Source organism: Mus caroli, unplaced genomic scaffold (assembly GCF_978045245.1).
Source record: "Mus caroli unplaced genomic scaffold, Mus_caroli_1 scaffold_4, whole genome shotgun sequence".
In the NCBI taxonomy this organism is placed as follows: Eukaryota; Metazoa; Chordata; class Mammalia; order Rodentia; family Muridae; genus Mus; species Mus caroli.
In genome coordinates this window covers 112845102-112863543 of record NW_028227259.1, presented here as the reverse complement: position 1 = coordinate 112863543, position 18442 = coordinate 112845102, and the positions used below count along the sequence as shown (strand labels likewise).

The 18442-nt window shown below is 44.3% G+C and overlaps 1 protein-coding gene across 1 annotated transcript in view; it reads right to left on the bottom strand.

Moving 5' to 3' along the window:
• Window positions 1–1414: 1414 nt before the first annotated feature.
• Pcgf3 (polycomb group ring finger 3) overlaps window positions 1415–18442 on the bottom strand; it is a 39248-nt gene continuing 22220 nt past the window's right edge. Inside the window, exons 7-11 of the mRNA XM_021163328.2 lie at window positions 15839–15946; window positions 14464–14552; window positions 8325–8462; window positions 4799–4879; window positions 1415–4160 (exon numbers count right to left, since the gene is read on the bottom strand). Of these exons, the coding sequence (XP_021018987.1) occupies window positions 4113–4160; window positions 4799–4879; window positions 8325–8462; window positions 14464–14552; window positions 15839–15946 (464 nt within the window). The 3' untranslated portion in view covers window positions 1415–4112. The remainder of the gene's footprint in view (window positions 4161–4798; window positions 4880–8324; window positions 8463–14463; window positions 14553–15838; window positions 15947–18442) is intronic.

The window sequence follows — 18442 nt, the reverse complement described above, 5'->3', positions numbered from 1 at the left end:
ACTACGAACAGAAAAAAAAAAAAGAAAAAAAAAAAAAAAACCTTGTTTGGAGGATTTTGGTTGGTTGGTTGATTTGTTTTCCTGGATACTTTCTATCCCCAGATGGCTGAGCCTGGAAGCTGGAGAGGGCTGATCATGTTCTGTAACACATTATCTGTCAAACTCTTACAAATACCTTAGGTAAAACATTGCCAGACTGGGAGATTTTTAGTTAAGTTTTTCTTCTGCTTTTATTACAAGCATATAATATTAATTGGCAAAACACTGAATACAAGCTTCACTATCATAAAATCAAAACATTAAGCAATATTCCAAAAAAGATTTTAGACAAAAACTAGCCACTGATGGTACAAAAATTACACACTAACGCAATCATAAAAAATGTAAACTTTCAAATTAAACAGTCAAAAAATCTGTATCTGCACCATTTCATACACCGTGACAGTTGCTAGCTGTGGCTGCACTCCAACGTGAGAGCTCAGGTGGTACTGCTGTCCGTAACCCGATGTTACCTTCACTTGGGAAAACCGTGTCTGGCACAAGTAGAGAGCTGGAACTAAACAGTGAGTGTGAGTCACTGGCTAAAGTGACACACAGGCACACCTCAGTTCCATCTCACAGGCACACCTTAGTTCTTTCTCAAAATGTGCTCTAGGATGGAAGTAAATGACAACAGGAACACTGGGTGTGAAACATGGTCTAATCCCTGCCTGCAGGAATGCAAGATATGCAGAACTGTGGTACAATTAAGTGATTTCCTAATCTACGCATCTCAGTTTATTTAGTGTATTTAATATCAAGGCAGAGAAAACTTTTGTTTTCATGTTAAGGTCACATGTGATGTGTTGGGGCTTAAATGATTTCCTGAGGAAACAGACACGTGTGTGTGCGTGTGTGTAAGTGTGTGTGTGTGTGTGAATTTCGTTATCTGTACTCAATTTACTTTCAATGTTTTAGGAACATATCCATATACAAAGTAGAACTCAGTTGGCTCATTACTGGAACATTAAATCTAATGATACATTTCAGAGCACTGTAATACACCACCCTGTATGCCCTTAGAAACAAAACACACCAGCCTCCAAGTCTCTGATGGCCAGAGCAGGCGTCAGGAGCTGCAGGCCAGTGGAGGGTAGCACTACCAGGTGGGGACAGTGAAACCCCAACACCCAGGGTGGCTTAGTCACAGATTTAGCTCGAGGACTTGGGTGCACCCACAGAGATGCAAGCCTAAGATGGTGCTAACCTCATCACTTCCTGCCTGGCTGTTTATCTTTTGATATTGATAGAAAGTACACACACACACACACACACACACACACACACACACTCACTCTTGCACGCACATAATCCCGGTAACAGCATTCTTATAATAACAGTGAAAAAGGCAAAACCAAATAGCTGAACACACAGATTTTGAAATTCCACCTATATTCCCTTTCAATTTAGTAGATGCTAGATCACAATTTAAACACTAATAAACGCATGTTGGAACCTATTGCACAAAAGCATAAAAATGCCTCTTCATCCCTATAAAAACATACAAACCAAAGGCTACAAAAAGTAAAAGAAGCTTGCAAAACATCTCACAATTTTATCTTATATGCCTGTAAATAAAGCTGGACCACGGAAACCAAACAATTGGATGGGAAAATATGATAGAAGGCTTAAAATAGAATAAATAATTTTATAAAGTTAAGTTTTCTTTTTTTAACCCCCCAAATCTTAAATTCAATATTATATATTCTATCTGAGTTTTCTATTTTTGTGAAAATGGTGTTGAGCGAGACCACGTGCTGGGAGGCTGGTCTCAGAGCTGCCGCCGGCCGCACCCGATTTCTAGCATCGGCAGCTATGAAAACAACTTCGCAGGAGCTCCGCCTGCTGAGAAAGCTTGACAGGACCAATCGCTAACTGATCCTAGTGTTCATGCTGGAAAAATAAAATTCGGCCTTGGATGTCACGTGGAGCTTGGCAGGAGTGAAATAAGGCGCCCAGAAGCTTCCATCTGACGCAAGCTCACTCTGCTTCATCTCTGAGCGAGGTAAGGCTACAGGTCAGACCAAAGGGCAGAAGGGCATCAGGAAACCGTCTGCAGTGCACACAGGCGGATGATGGAATCTTAGAAAAATAGGTATTTTGCTGCTGAGGTTTAACAGGTTAACGTGGTGACAGAAGCAGGGCTGTTGGGGCAGTGGCGCCCAGCTAGGACATCGGTTGCAATGTCCACCTCGCTGAATACTTAGATCTATCAACTTAGCACCATAGCAAAGTCAAGTGATTCTAAAAGTAGCTACAAAGTTACAAATATATATCATGAGATTATACAGCCATACTAAGTTTGATCTGAACCGTGAATTAACTTTACTTGAATTTGGAGGTTTGTAGCTGTTTAATTTCACCACATGGGAAAATACCTAAATTCTAATGTAACTGCATTGTGAGAACACGGTCTTGCAGAATGCTTCAGCAGCACGTGTGTTCTGAGGTAGAAAGGTAATATTTACGCATAAACCCTTGTATAGTAACTCTAGAAATGATTTGAATGGACAGCAAACTCAGGAAACTGAATAATCCAAACTGGCTTACATAGAGAGGTGAATTTTGATTAATTCAAAACAAAAAGAGCTTGCTTTTGTTTTAGAAGGTCAGACATTAAAGATTGAGTTAATTTGGATGTTTTTTTCTTACTTACCAACATTAAGTCAACACTAATCGCTGCTTCTGACACTGTGTACGTGAAAGAGGAAGTAGAAGAAAAAGTGGGTGTTGATAAACTCAATTCCAACTGTCAAAGCAAACTCAAGAAAATATTCCAGTTGCTAAGGTGAAGACTCAGAAAGCCTGACCCCCAGGGATCCACTAAGATCTCATATGCTCACCAAGAGCAGAGGTACTGCTGGGATTATAGGATCCTACAATTCTCACTGGACCTGGAAGGGCACCCAGACTGAGAGGTCCCTGGGACCCCAGGTCAGGACCCTTTCTCCTTACTCTTGCCCTCATACCCCTGAAGAGGGAATGAAGTTGGATATGCTAGTGTCTTATTCATTCTCTAACCTAACAAAGCAATAAACTGTATGTGAGAAAGGTGTGTGTGTTAACAAATAATATCCTCTCTATGACTGAAAAAGCCACTTCTGCTGAAGCGAGCTGTTTCCTCAAGTGAGCAGGTCACTCAGTTACCTTTCATGAAAAAGACCCAAAGAACGCATGTTAACCCCATGATCTACCAGGAACATGGAGGCTAGAGGCTACCTCCTAAGTGTCTTTATAAAGTCTCCCCACTGGATGGCATGTGCTGGTTGGTAAGTGACAAACACAGCCACCACTACATTTTTCCAGCAGAAGGAAAACAGAATGGAAAAGGCAGGAGCTTCAGTGATGGCCTCTCCAAGGAAAACTGTCTTTCCAAGAACTTTCCAACAAGCCAGTGCTGCACTGGCCACACCACCTCTAGTTTGCCTTACTGGGGAAGCCAGATTACAGCCACATGACACTGGGGAGTGATGGAAGGGTTCTTGCCTTGCCCAACCAACACAGACCATCCCAGGATGCACAGTCTAAGACTCAACCTTGGGAATGGGCTTCTGAGTACCCTAGAAATTAAACACCATGGCTAAGTCATAGCATTGCTGCAAGCCTCTTTGGGTATACTTTAAATTAAAATTTTATATATCTCTTAAGTCTTCAGGAAGCTAAAAGCAACATAAATATTTACCATGAAAAGACTTTCAATAACTTACAAAGGACTTAAAGTACAAATATTTTTGAGGCTTATTATGAAACCTAATCCATGAACTAAACTGAAACTCAAGATTCTCAAGCCCTGGAAAGCAAGCAGAGGTGCTGCGTGTCAGACGCGGTGTGGGACGTGCTAATGTTTCACTTCTTCTCTGGCCTGTGGACCTGAAGCAGAGACGAGCAAACTGCGAAGTGTTTTCATCCTCTGTAAACGCGTGCTGGTAGTGTCTTGTTGGGAGTGGATTCTCTCATACAAAAGTTATAAATATTCTCTATTCAGAAATCTGGTCCGCATGGCACCCAGAGGCAACATTCCACAGCACATTTTGCCATGTAGAGTGCTGGGTGTGGGCTGAGTCTGGCTGAACTTACAGCAGGTCCATCTTGGGTCTGTAGTGTAGCAGGAGGGGTGCCTTCTGCAAGACAAAAACAAAGGTGGCTGAGGGAGGTGCAAGGAGCCCGTAATGTGTACTCAAACCTCAGGCACACAACTGGACTGGCAATGCTACAACTGAATTCAGTTCTGGATGGCAAGGAGTAACTATCATTGGTCCCAGTGGTCACCTCTGTGGTGTTGGGGCTCACTACAGGGCCCACGTAGCCAGAGCCTGAACTTGTTCCTCCTGCCCACTACACTAGCTCTGGTTTCCCCTATGCAGTCTCTTACACTTCCAACCCTTGCCCTGATCAGCCCCAACTACTGCTCATCCTTGTCTTTGGCTGGCCATGCTGTCTGTGTCCCCTTCGTCTAGACAACAGCATGGCTAGAGATAGAAGAGCTGCCTTGCAGTCCTGGAAGGGGACTGCCACACCGGTTTCCTGACAGAGAAAGTACCCTAAAGTTTGAGAGTTTGTTTCAACCGTGGGAACTACCACATCTGATCCCCTGGATTCAGGGGATTGAGTGGAGTGGTGATAAAGACCCTGGCTGGGTGGGTGGATCCAGAAAGACAACTGTTCCACAGCAATGTCTGCAAATAAAAGACATGCACAGCAAGTAATGATCAAGAGTCTATCTAAAACTCTGGTATTCAAAAGAACCACCCAGTCTCACCTTGAATCTCCATCTTGTAACAACCACGAACTTGAGCGTGTGGTCCTTGCCCAGGATCTCCTCATTGCATAAAATGTCCAGCTGCAGGGAGAAGAGGCTTTGATCAGCTGTGCGCTCAGCCTGCCTTTCACCTGAGGCTAGTAGTGATAATACAGACCACACTCTGAAACAGGTCCCTCCCCAGCCACGTGAGAACACAGGCTGTCTGCTTAGTCACTAACTGCATCAGCCAGCTGCAGGCACAAATTATAACAGAAAGAGCATTTCTGTTAAACCCAAAATCTCTTCAGAGGTCAAAGGCCGTAGCATACTTCATAGCTGTGTTGCAGTGGTCTGAAGAGACTTAACCTGGTTGCTCAGGGCATCACTGACACCTGCCCTGTCCCTACCCTGGCTCTGGGTTTCTCTAATGAAGTTCTGGAGACATTATGTGTGAGCCCCCTCCCTGGATCCCCACTTCCTGTCCTCCCTAAGTAGTAAGTTTGTGTGTTCATCTACTGGCCCTTGAAGGGCCGATCAGCAACAATCTGGCCAGTCATAGCAATGACTCCAGGTTATCCAGACAGAAATGTGGGATGGCACAACAAAGAAGCCACAAGACAGTTTCTCTTAACACACAGAACACATCCTGGTCCAGCATAGCACACAGGACCTTATCTGCACAGAGCATACAGGGCTTTCTTTACATACAGCTGCAGGGACTGATGTACACTGTACACTCGCTGACCTACACCATCCTGGGTTTCACAGTGCAACCCCACCCACTATCTCTTACCCCTGGCCATCCTGTTCTTAATGCAGTGGGGGAAATGTGCCCTTAGACTTTTTCTCACTTATTTAATGGACTTCACTACACGGCAGTCTAAGGTTCCCTCCCCCTCACCTTACACAGCACGTGCTCGAGTGAGACTAGACTGTTATAGCATGTAAATTATGTCTCCGGTGCTTCAGTCTCTGAGGGGTCTGGCTGTCATCTTCCTGACAGTGGCCTATTCCTAATTGTACCCAGTCATGGTTCTGTGTCTCCTTGTCTGAAGCCTAGTGCTTGCAAGCTCATCTGACCAGCACTGGCATTATACAGTGCTTGAGGAGGTGCATGGTGATGTCTCACTGTTACTTTAAATTTGTATTTCCATGAGTGTGTGAAGTAATGACTCCAGTGGTCTTATTATCTCCCTAGGCAGGGGACAAATGTTCTCACAACCATGCAAGAGTGTGTTTCTTGTTGAGAGAGTGATGAGTAGAAAATCAGCCTCTGGGTCCGTGAAAGCTCAACAGTCTGCTGTCATCTTCACCAAATGGTGTTTACTGTGTGATACACAGGCTGCTTATAAGCTACTGTTCCCAACAAGGCATGATGTCCTCACGCTACAGCAGCTCAGGACTGGCCCTTAGTGTTCAGTGTCTATGACAATGCTCCCACACGTCACAGACATAGGGACTGCAGAGCTCTGAGAGCAGTGTGTGATCCACCTGCAATGAAAATGCCACATTTCTTGTTGGTCCCCATGGAGAAATGTCCCTGCATGTGGAAGGCAGTCTCCCCTTGAACTTCCTGATGTCTCTAGCTCTGCACAGTGCCTAGAAGCCACTTCAAGTCAAGGTGGACACCTATACCTTCACACAATCCAAGGCTCCTAATGACCTTCCCATCTCCCCCTCTACCTTATTTCCCAAATAAACAAAATCCAGACTTGCTTTTTCCTGTGGGATGCTGGTAGCTAGTATAAAGTCATGTCTTCGTTCTGTGTCTTCCACCTCCTCCCCAGCCACTTGTGTGGTTGGCTCAGGGCTGAGCATGGGCCCCTTGACCTGGGTCTGATACACAGCTCTGAGAGAGCACTGTGGCAGGACTGCCAGGAATGTCTTGCAGTGTGGCTATAATCAAATCGCATAGATGGGGCGACCAATGAACAGTTAACATAAAACATTAACATATATTAATATGAGTGAACTAATAGTTAATATAACTGATCTAACAGTTAGTATGTGCTATAGGCTGGAAGTCTGGTCATAGTGTAGGTACTTGTTGTCATTGCACGTTGTAAGAGCAGAAGAGAGATTCTCAGGTACAGGTCATGATTTAAACGTTTCCCCAAGGTTCTGCCTCCCAGTACCATTGGGCTGAAATGGAGTTTTCAGCACATGGATCTGGAGGATACCGACTATAACAAGATCCTCTTGCCCCATGATTTCCTGGTGCTTGCGACTAGATCACTCCAATCTCTGCTTCTGTTATTTCTTATCCAGCTTCCCCCAAATCTATATCTAAAATTTTCCTCTATTGCATACTAATACAAGATTCTTCTCACTGGGCTTAGGTTTGGCAGACAATCTGAGATGTTACAATCTGCCAAGACCCTCTTCCAGTGGGTCATCCCATCGGCTCCAGCTGGGATACTGGTTCCATGGCTAACACAGCTTTGTATGCTACTCTCCAAACTATGCCAACCACCACTCACATGCACCTGCCGCAACATACTGGCGCTTCTCTTGATTTTGGTTTTGTTTTTCGGTTTTTCGAGACAGGATTTCTCTGTGTAGCCCTGGCTGTCCTGGAACTCACTTTGTAGACCAGGTTGGCCTCGAACTCAGAAATCCGCCTGCCTCTGCCTCCGGAGTGCTGGGATTAAAGGCGTGCTCCACCACCGCCCGGCTTTGTCTTGTTTTAACAAGTCCTTTTCCAGAAAGCCTCAGAACTCTTTTGAGGCAACACTTCAAATCGCTGACCCTTCCTTGATTTAGCAGGATCAGCTCCTGCTTATGTTTTGACCAAATGCTACACAGTCTGAATTTCTGAACACATGTACTCATAAGTCTGTGCCTCGAGCCCCAACAATAAGCTATGGGTCTCTGGCTTACTTTATTTTCAGTTATTAATTTAACCTCTAAGTGTCACATCCATCTCTCACTCACCCACCCACTCATTATTAAATTTAAACACACGTTTCTGGGACTAGAAGGATGGCTTAGTGATTGATCAGGAGCACCTAACCCTACACCCACATGGTGCCTAACAAAGTGTCTGTAACTTCAGTTCCAGGGGACCTGATGCTCTCTTTTGACCTCTATAGGCACCTGGTATGCACATGGTATACATACATGTGGGTAAAACATTCATATATATATGAACATATATATGATATGTATATATATATATATGATATATATATACATATATATATATATATAAACAAATTTCCAAACAAGGGGCCAGCAAGATGGCTCAGTGAGTCCTTTGTTACCAAGCCTGCCAACCTTTGAGCTTAATGGCCAGGATCCTCACAGTGGAGGGAGACTACTGACTTTTGCAAGCTGTCTTCTGATCTTCATGCAAGCATCACTGCACATTTACACACACACGTTAATTAAAAATTAAAAAAGAAAACAACCCTTGAACAAGGCTGTTAAAAAGAAGGTGTGTAGGTGTATGTGTATGTGTGTGTGTGTGTGTGTGTGTGTGCTGTCATTTTAATAAACAAGACAGGCAAGAATGATCTACCCCAGCTCTTTGGCTGATGGCTACCTCATTGAAGGAGGAGAGGTTAAGCTTCTTGGCAATAAATTTTTTCAGGTGCAGCACAGTTGCTTGGGCTGAGCATCTGATCCACTTCCGCTTGAGGCCACGTAGTTTGCTGCTGTTGCATTCCAGACAGATGCTTACCTAGAAGAGAAAAGGTAAGAGGTCAGGACTGCTACTCTCAGACTTTTCCTGGATGAGCACTAGCTCCTACATCTATGAGTACTGGTCTGCAGAACAACACTGTACAAAAAGTTTTACCACAGTTATTTTACACCTTCTTGAAAACCTCCTCAAAGTCTTTGTAAAGCTTAGAAACACACTAGACTGCCCATTTTCATCGTCTTAACTAGTAGTCATTCGGAGAGTTATGTATCTGTGTTTGCCAAGGGCACTGAGTCCCCTCATGTTCTCAAATGGCTGCCCTTGTCCAGACAAGTCCTGTACTGAGCAAGGTGTGTGAAGGAATCAGAGGAGTGCTCTTGACCCAGAAGGCCTGACACCTCGAGGGTGCTCTGTGGGTGCCAATGCTCAGGGCCAGAGTAATGGTGTGGGGTAGAAACCTACATGTGGAGTTAAGTGTTGAATCAGACAGGTCAAGGGCAATGCAAATGGGAATCTGCTTCAGAGAGACAAAGCTTTATCTTAGGACTGCAGAGAAAGCCCCTCCTCTAACAGGTTCATTCAAGCTTCTCAAAATTCAGGTACAAGAATTAAAAAGGAAATTCACCAAGATGTGTATCATAAGTTCCCAGTAGATACAAAGGTAAAAATTAAACATAAGTTACTGAGTAAAAAACATTATATAGGCATAAAAACACAACGTAACTTCTAAAAACAGCAAACACATTCACTGAAGCTAAAAACACCATGGGGGCCTGAAACTGAAGATTAGCCTTAGCTCAAGACAAAAAAACTTTCTCAGATATCATTTAAGGAAATGACTATAGGGGGTTGGTCTGGTGATGCTGGCATTCCATTACTAAAGTCTGTACCCCAAGATCTGGCTGCTCCAAGACGAGCAGATCCTCACATATACCTGTCTTTATTGTGTAACCCTCACCTCCCAATTTTAAACTACTGGCTAAATAAAACTGGTGACATCCAATTATTGGAGGGAATAGAGAGAGGTGGAGTTTGAGTTCCCAGAATGGGGGTTGAAGGTAGGGACCAGGGGTGGAGGAGAGGGGAGAGAAAAGGAGTGCAGATAGAGAGAACAGGAAGGATCCATCAGTCGTGATGGACTAGCAGTTATGTTCCAGAGTGAAATGCCTCTCCAGGATGCCAGACTGCTGGAGCAGAAATAACCCAGGGAATTTCAAACAGCAAAGTATTTGGGGAACACATAGCCAGACTTGCATTAGAGATCTAGATTAGGGACAATTCCCCCAAGTAATTGCTCAGAGCTAGAGTCAACCCATGGTCCAGAGTGCTCAGGGTTTGCCCAGCTGTGGTCCCAGAGAGGTAAAGACCTTTCTGTCACTGAATGCCAGTAGATGCTCCTCTCCTACCTAAGCTAGCAGGGAATTCAGAGGGCACAGACCAGGAACATACACAGGAGGCTAGGCAGCTTGTCTTTTCATTGGGTCTTTTCTTTTCCTTCCTTCCTTTTTGGTACAGAGAGAGAAAAAGAGAAAAAGAAAAAAGAGAAAGAGAAAGGGGGGGGGGGAGAAGAGGAGGAAGAGAAGACACGAGTCGAGATGAAACCAAGACACAGAGAGTGTGTGTGAAATGTAGGGCCTTGTGCATGCTAAGCAAGCGTTCTACCACTGAACTACATCCTCAGCTTTCTTAGTTTTCAAATTTTCTTTCCTCTCTCCTTCCTTCCTTCTTGAGATAGTTTCATTACGTATAGCTCTGGTTGGTCTGGAACTATGTACAACCAGGCTGCTCTTGAACTCACAGAGGTCTGCCTGCCTCTGCCCTTTTCTGTCCCTAGTAGCTATGAAAGAGAGAGAGAGAGAGAGAGAGAGAGAGAGAGAGAGAGACAGACTGAGACTGACTGACTTAATATGTATACAGCTCTGGCTGTCTTGGAACTCATTATGTAGACCAGACTGGCTTCACACTCACAGAGATCCACCTGCCTCTACCTCCTGAGTGCAAGGAGTACAAGCTTTTAATGTTTATGTAATATTTTTCATTAGCAATAGGGGATATGGAGCCTGACTTCCTGTAGCCAGGCAGGATTCCCAGTGGAGGGATAAGGACACTAACCAATCCACAAAACCTTTGACCAAAAATTTGTCCTTCCTACAAGAATTGCAGGGGCAAAGACTGAGGGAATAATCAACCAATGACTGGCTCAACTTGAGAACCATCCTGTGGGCAAGAACCTGATACTAATAATGATATTTTGTTATACTTGCAGACAGGAATCTAGCATAACTGTCCTCTGAGAACATCCACTCAGCAGCCAACTGAAACAGATGCAGACACCATGGTCAAACATTGTACAGAGCTTGGGGAGTCAAACATTGTACAGAGTTAGGGGAAGGATTAAGGGTCCCAAAGGAGATAGGAACTCCACAAGGAAGACCAACAGAGTCAACTAATTTGTACTCTTGGGAGCTCCCAGAGACTGAACAACCAAGCAAAGAGCATACATGGGCTGGACTAACTGGAGCAGTGGCTGTCCCTGAATCTGTTTCTGTTGCCTGCCTGTGGCTCCCGTTTCCCTAACTGGGCTGCCTTGTCCAGCCTCAGATAGAGAGGATGTGCATATCTTGCAGTGACATGATGTGCTAGGGGGTAGTTGGTAACGGGGGGGGGGGGGGGGGCCCGGGGGGAGAAGGTGGCGCGGACTCCCCCTTCTTGGAGAAAGAGGCATGGGGGAGTGGCTTGCAAGGGGGATGCTGGGAGAAAAGGGGTAGTTACTATTGAGATATAAAGTGACTAAATATATTAATGGAGGAAAAATATTCAAGAGAGAGAGAGAGAGAAAGGGAGAGGCAAGAGAAGGGAAAGGACAGGGAGAGGGAGGGAGAGGGGAGGGGGACAGGGAGAAGGGAAAGGGAAGAAAAAACCCTGTGATTTCCGGTCAGTTGGAGCTGAAGAATCAGGTGTGATTAACAAGACCAGCATCCACTGAACTGAAAGCCGTTTTCCTGAGACAACTGATGCTGGTCAGCTGTGATTAGTAAGAGACTCAGCATCACGGAGGTAAAAACCTTCCTCCAAGTACTTCCTCAGGATAGCACGCAGAATCAGGATAGCACGCAGGTCACAGTCCACTGGAGGGATGAAGGCTGCACATTAAGCTAGCAGCAGAATTTAGCATATAATGTGGAAGTCTCTCCCACATGATACTGTTTTTTCAGGCACGTTAGGGCCATAAAGGACAACTGAGGCTTGGCACAGCATAGCAGAGTTGGAGTCTTCCTAAAGACAGGCTAGGCTGGAGGGGCAGGGAAGGGAGGGGTCACTGATGAAGGTGCAGCCTCTGTTACAGTGGAAACCCCAAGATTCAGTCATAGAGGAAGTTTACTATCTGTGGCAGGATTGGAGTCTTCCTAATGGAGCTATTGGTGAAGGTGCAACCCCAGTTACAGTAGAGACCTGAAACTGGAGATGCCAGGTCTGTGGGAAGATAACCAAGGACAGTGGCAAGTGTGGAATGGAGTTGGCCTTAGCCTATGAGACAAGCTGTGTGTGCTGCAGAGGGCAGAGCCAAGAACCCACAGGTTCCCACAAGCAAAGGAGAACCTGAACCCACAACTTGCAGATGCCCAAGTTCTTTGGAACCCACAAGAGCCTGAGCTCCAGATTCCAGACACCGAACTACAAGATTTTAGAGCTACACTGCTGGACTTTGGTTTTCCTTAAGTGTGACTGTTTTAAAGCCTGGTTCTTCTCTTTTGAAACAAGAAAGTATTTAGCTCAACTTTAATTTTATAGTAATCCAGATTTAAGACTTTGGGCTTTTAAAGAGACTCACTGAGCCATCTCTCCAGACCCCAAGACTGAACTTTTAAGTAATGAAACTTCTTAAACACCGTGGAACTTTAAACTTATTCTGTATTTTATACTCTGACAATCAATATGAGATCCTGGGACAAACAAAAAAGAAAAAGCTATGGTATCTTAGTGATAATGTTATATGTCCAGTTGACAAAGAATAGACTTATTATGGCTAATCTTGATTGTCTCTTTGACACATATGGGAAGAAAGAACCTCAACTGAGGAACCATCTGCATCAAAATGGTCTTTGGGAATGTTTGTAGGGTATTTTCTTGATTGCTAATTAATGGAGATAGGCCCAGCCCAGTGTGGACAGTGTTACCCAGAGGAGGTGGTCCTGAATTGTATAAGAAAGCTACACAAGCAAGTCAGGGAAGGACGTCAACAAGCAAGGGTCCCCTGTGGTCTCTGCTTTCGTTCCTGCCTTGAGATCCTACCTTGGCTTCTCTTGATGATAGACCATAAAGTGAAAAATGATACAAACTCCTTCCTCCCTAAGTTGCTTTTGGTTATGTTACCACAGCAACAGAAAAGCAAAGGAGAACCTGGACACTGGAGAAGCATGGACTCCATGCAGAGACCAGCACAGGCAGGATCCTCGGATCAACAGTGAAAGGAGTAGAAGTACTAGAGCCAAACCAGGGTGCTCAGGTGAACACTTGAGAAACACTCATCTAAAAAGGCAGGGTGATGGCCTTAAATGCCTCTCCAGAACAAAGGGTCGTAGGGCACAACTTGTCAGGGCCAGGGATTGCACCCACAGCACACAGGAAGTACATAGCCTGTGTGAGATCAAGAACATACACAGAGCTTAGCTCCAAAGGCTAAACGAACACAAAAACAAATTCACTCCTTATATATGCCTTAAGAAACTTGAATAAGTAGCATGGTATAAGAAGGAAAAAGCAAACATTTACAGCAGTCAACAACAGGGTTTTTTTTTTTTTTAACTGAAAACAAAGAAAACACAATTCTATGCCAACCTACAGAAAACTGACATAAGCAATGCTGGCTAGGCGAGGTCCAGAGACCCAAAAACATAGTGCTGAGTGTGACAAGGGACACGATTCCTCCAGAAAGGCTAGTAGGTATGTGGCCCACAAGGTGGGGTCTGTGTAGTCAGGGGGTGGGTTGTGGGTGGAGGAGTATTGCTCGAGAGTTGTTCCAAGGCACCTACAGACAGTGTCACCTCTGTTACTAAGGCTCAGAATCAGCATAGCAGATGAGACCCTGGGCCACTCCAAGATGGCTACAGTGCTTGTTGCCCACAAAGGCAGTCAAAGTGGTCTTCTCACCAGAGGAATTCCATGCCTGAATATACTGTCTGTCTCAGTTACTGTTTCTTCTGGTAGGGCCAAGATCACCCCACAGTTTGCAGCTGGCTACTCCTGCACATTCATCTCCCAGGAAGCTGTAGACTGACTATTTCTTTTGCATCATGACTGAAGTCAGATTGGGGAAAGGAACTTTCTCTTCCAAGGAAATCAGGCCAAGTTTTCTTGGTGGTAGCATGCACTGGTTCTTTACATATTCCAAGCATGCACTGGCCCAATCACCCATGGAACAGAGTAAGCCGTTTTCAGAGGACTGTCTTAGGCTGTAAGACAGCATCACCTAGGAATGACAGCATCTTTGTTCCCCGTTACGTGTCTCACTTGTTTCCCTGCTGCTGGGAGAGAACATCTAAGCACAGTGACAGCCACATCCACGGCATTTCATTACTCCCTGTTTCATCAAAAGCATCACAACTATTAGAACTGACGACACAGACAATGTACTAGGAAGTTCTATAGACAGGGATACGGAATTGTATCAGATCCTTCTATATATTTTAACCTGATAATGTGGGTAGTCCTCCACATTGCATGCTTATTTCCCTGCACTTTGCTGATGGGTCACTTCCCTTGGGGGCACAGCAGAGAAGGTAGTAATAGTATTTGCAGTGGGCTGTAAAAAACATAACCTAATTGTGGACTGTAGTTCTGTCCACAAGGTTTGAAATGCTTTACAGTCAGCATGTGTTGCTCTGATAATTAAAACAAATAAATGAAAGGAACATAAAGAGAAGTTAAGGAGTTAATAGGAGGAAAACTTTATGGTGTTTGATCCTGTTACATTTTCAAATGAAGTACGCAAACATGGGATAAACTGATGCCAGAAAATCCACAGAGGACGCGTGTTCACCTGCTCGTCACTCCTGTGGTAGTCATTGTCCTCCTCCTGCTTCTCCTCTGCTGTCTCTTTATTTGAATTGTCGTCTGCTTTGGTTTCACCTTTTAGCACAAACAGAAAATGTACAGGTTGAAATATCTCTAACCCAAAATTCAAAAGTTCTAGTATATAAAACTTTGTGAGGTGTAAGTGGAAGCTGTTCTAAAATGCAGAATTAACTATTAAATGCAACTTTTCTGAAATGGGGAAGGGGGCGGGGATGCAATTCAGAAACACTTGTGGCCAAGCAAAGCCCATGTGAAAACACCTTATTATAATGTTTGTGAAACCTGGCAGTATACTCTACTGAAAGCATGCACACGAGGAGCTCAGTGATAGTAATTAAAACCATTCTGCATGTCTGCTGAGGAACTAAGGAACTCTGGGGGATGAGGCCCACTAGCTACAGCTGGATGAGGCAGGTTTTGGATTACGTGTCTTAGGGGGCTCAGTAGATTTTAGATTAGTGTGTCTTAAGGGGCTCAGAAGATGGAGAAAGTGACCAAAGTTGGTAAGGATGACAGAGATAAGCTCCCAGGACCATTCAGCACTTACTACAGCTTCTCTAAGAAGCCTGGCTCATGGAACCTTACTTTTGGACACATACTCAGGACACACACTCCCCTTTCCATCTGCCTTACCAACTCCCACCCAGCCTAGTCTGGTTCCCACTGGGAACTAGGCACCAACTTTCCTTAGACTGTTAAGCACATACAGGGTGATCTTAATATTTCTCAGGAACTTATATGGTTCCACTAGCAAAGTGCCAGTACTTAAAGATTTGAATAATTTATTAAATACTGACTTAAAAGCACCAATTAACTTTACGCTCAAATCCAACTGGCATTTGGATTTTTATTTAAAGCAAACAAAGCTAGATATTTATCTTAAGACTATTCACCATGTTTTTTCTTAGGCCCTCTGTCCAATTCTGTTCTCTTCCACACGAGCCCTAGGCATTTTCTAGTATCTCTTGTACTCTTTTTTTTTTTTTTTTTAAGATTTATTTACTTTATCTATGTGAGTACACAGTAGCAGTCTTCAGACACACCAGAAGAGAGCATCAGATCCCATTACAGATGGTTGTGAGCCACCATGTGGTTGCTGGGAATTGAACTCAGGACCTCTGGAAGAGCAGTCAGTGCTCTTAACTGCTGAGCCATCTCTCTAGCCCCCTCTCTTGTACTCTTAACTAACAGGTTCATTAACCAGGGTTGATGAAGAACCTTTTCAGCAACCATCAGAAAATGGTCACTTTCTGAAAAACCACCTAAGGTAAAGCGTTCTGTAAGGGAAAGCTTGATAAATGAACCTCTGAATTGTATGGTGGCCTGATGCAACTACTCACCATTGCGGGGATCTAAGTGCTGTTTTGCTGAGCACGCCTCCCCCTTGATGTCACCTGGTACCTCCATGCCCAGTTTGTGATAGAATTCCCTCTGTTTCCTCATTTCCGCTATTAAGAATGGAGACAATTTTAATATTCAATAGGAAAGGACTTAAATAGTAAAACTGCTCACTAACATCACATGAAGAAACTTGCAGATTAGATGATGGGTCTGAAGGATGCTACTAGTCATAAAATAAGCACAAATCAGGATGGGAACCTTAATGACCATGCTGCAGGTATTCAAGAACATATTCAAGAAGGTGGGAAGAACTGGTGCAACAAGACAGGCTCTTGAGCTGTAGGGGTACTGCTCAGGACGATGACCTAACCTTTCAGCCCTCTAGGATAGTATGGGGTTATTCATCACCTGGAGGAGGACAGATCCTAGGGAGGCAGTTTGAGGGACTCTTCAGAATATGACAGACCCTGAGGAGGGGGCTCGGATGACTCTTCATGCATCATCATTGACAATGTAGCTGCTAGTAAACGCCTATGTCCCACATACCCTTTTGGCACAGGCAGCTTAGACATCTACACATGCTGCCGAGTGCTCCCACTGTCCCTGTAGTCATGATGGTCACAAGCTGCCATCAAGTGCAGAAGAGTTCTCACCAGGCTGAGAGTGGGAGATACACCTGAATGACAAGAACAGACCCAGAACAACCATGTACTGAATGCCTATATTTGTGTGCCAAGGTCACTTGGTCACATCACAGACTACAGCAATATCCAGTGGCCATGTCTGTCTTGTACTGGGTGAAGATCTGGGCAGTCGTGGCCATGAAAGAAATGCAAGAAAAAGGAAACAGAAACCTCCAACCTACAGAGAAAGTTTATCTTGAAGGAAGACACCTAGTCATGAAGCTACCCAGGGCTTCAGATCACTGGGTTCCTAGGGGTCATTAGCCAACAAAGCAGCATGACCTGTTCTTAGATGGTCAGCACACCCTCACTGGGTAGACCAAGCTGGCACCTTGTACTTAGAGGAAATAATCAATTACAAGAGATGAAAACAGCTTCTGACTTACACAGCAAAAGCCCCATCCATGAGATTAACATTCAGACCCAAGTGATATGCACGTACCAGATCCTGCCACTGCTCAGCATATACCAATGGCAAGGGAAGCTTAGAATGATTTATTCAAACCAAATATCTGTAAGTTACTCTGTAAAAGATACTTTATATGTAGTGAAACAAGAAATTCTTTGTTAAACTTTTTAAAATCTTACTTTTTTTGAGACAGGGTTAACTAGCTGGCCTGGAACTCACTGTGTAAACCAGGCTAGTCTCTAACTCACAGAGATCTTGCTTTTGTCTCCTGAACGCTGAGATTAAAAGCATGTGCCATCATGCCTAGCCTTATTAAACTTTTCATCTGCTTCTCTGTCTTTCCTAAAGACCTGGAACCCTTAGAACCCTAGCATCTAACCTGAACAGATGCTTTGCAAACCCTAACCATACAAGTATGAGGATGTATAAGCTGTGTATCTGGTCAGAAAAGGACCCTTCTACAGTGGAGGGAAGCAAGGGCTCAATCAAAAAGATGGCAAAAGTATCAGCTAAAGATGTGCTTGGGCCAGAGAAATGATTCAGTGGTTAGAGATGCCTGCCACCAAGCCTGACAATCTGAGTTTGATACTGTGACCCATAAGTGGAAGGAGAGAACTGATTCCTGCAAGTTGTCCCCTGACTTACATATCCAACCACAGCACCATATACCAGGGCACAGACACATGCATCCCCACATGTACACATACATACACAAAATAAGTAAATGAAGAAAGAGAGGTTCCCATATACAATTGTATGGAAGGCAGCCCCAAAACCAGAGCATGGAACAGTTTCTGATAAAGGGAAGCCACCCAAAGTGGCCTCAAAAACAACCATGACCTGAACACCAAAAGCCCAGAGATCAATAATAAGGAACTCACCAAAGGCAGAAATAACTCAGCTTCTGACACCACGATTGCTGCCTACTTCCTTAACTCTCACTTAGCGTTAATTAAAAAGGATAAAAACAAAAACAAAAACACACCCAGTGTATGGCTGAATTAAATGTCGTCTGAAGACCCGTGTTTAAGGTTGCCAACTATGGGTGGGTTCTTGGGAGGTGACTGGATCAGGAGAGTCCTAACTTCCGAGGATGGTCTGATGACATGCCTGGGAGGTGTAGAAGGCAGGGCCTAACTGTAAAAAGTAGGTTCCTGCATGCTCCTGGAAAGTAATTGCTCTTAGGCCTTCTTGTCTGCTTTTACTCCTGTGTTTCCTGGCCACCATGATGTAAGCAACTTTGCTCTGCCATAACCTTCCATGATCCTCTTCTGCTTCACTATGACCCCCAAATAATGGGACCAAAGGACCATGGACTTAAAATCCTAAAACTCTATGACAATCCTAAAACTCTATGACAAAATCACTTCTCTCGGTTGTTTGTCACAGAAAAAAAGTCTAATGTGCCCAATATTAGGTATATACAGGCACAGAAACACTGTCAAGCATGTTGGCACAGGCCTATTAATCCCAGCACTTGGAAGGCTGATACAGGTGGACTCAATGAGTTC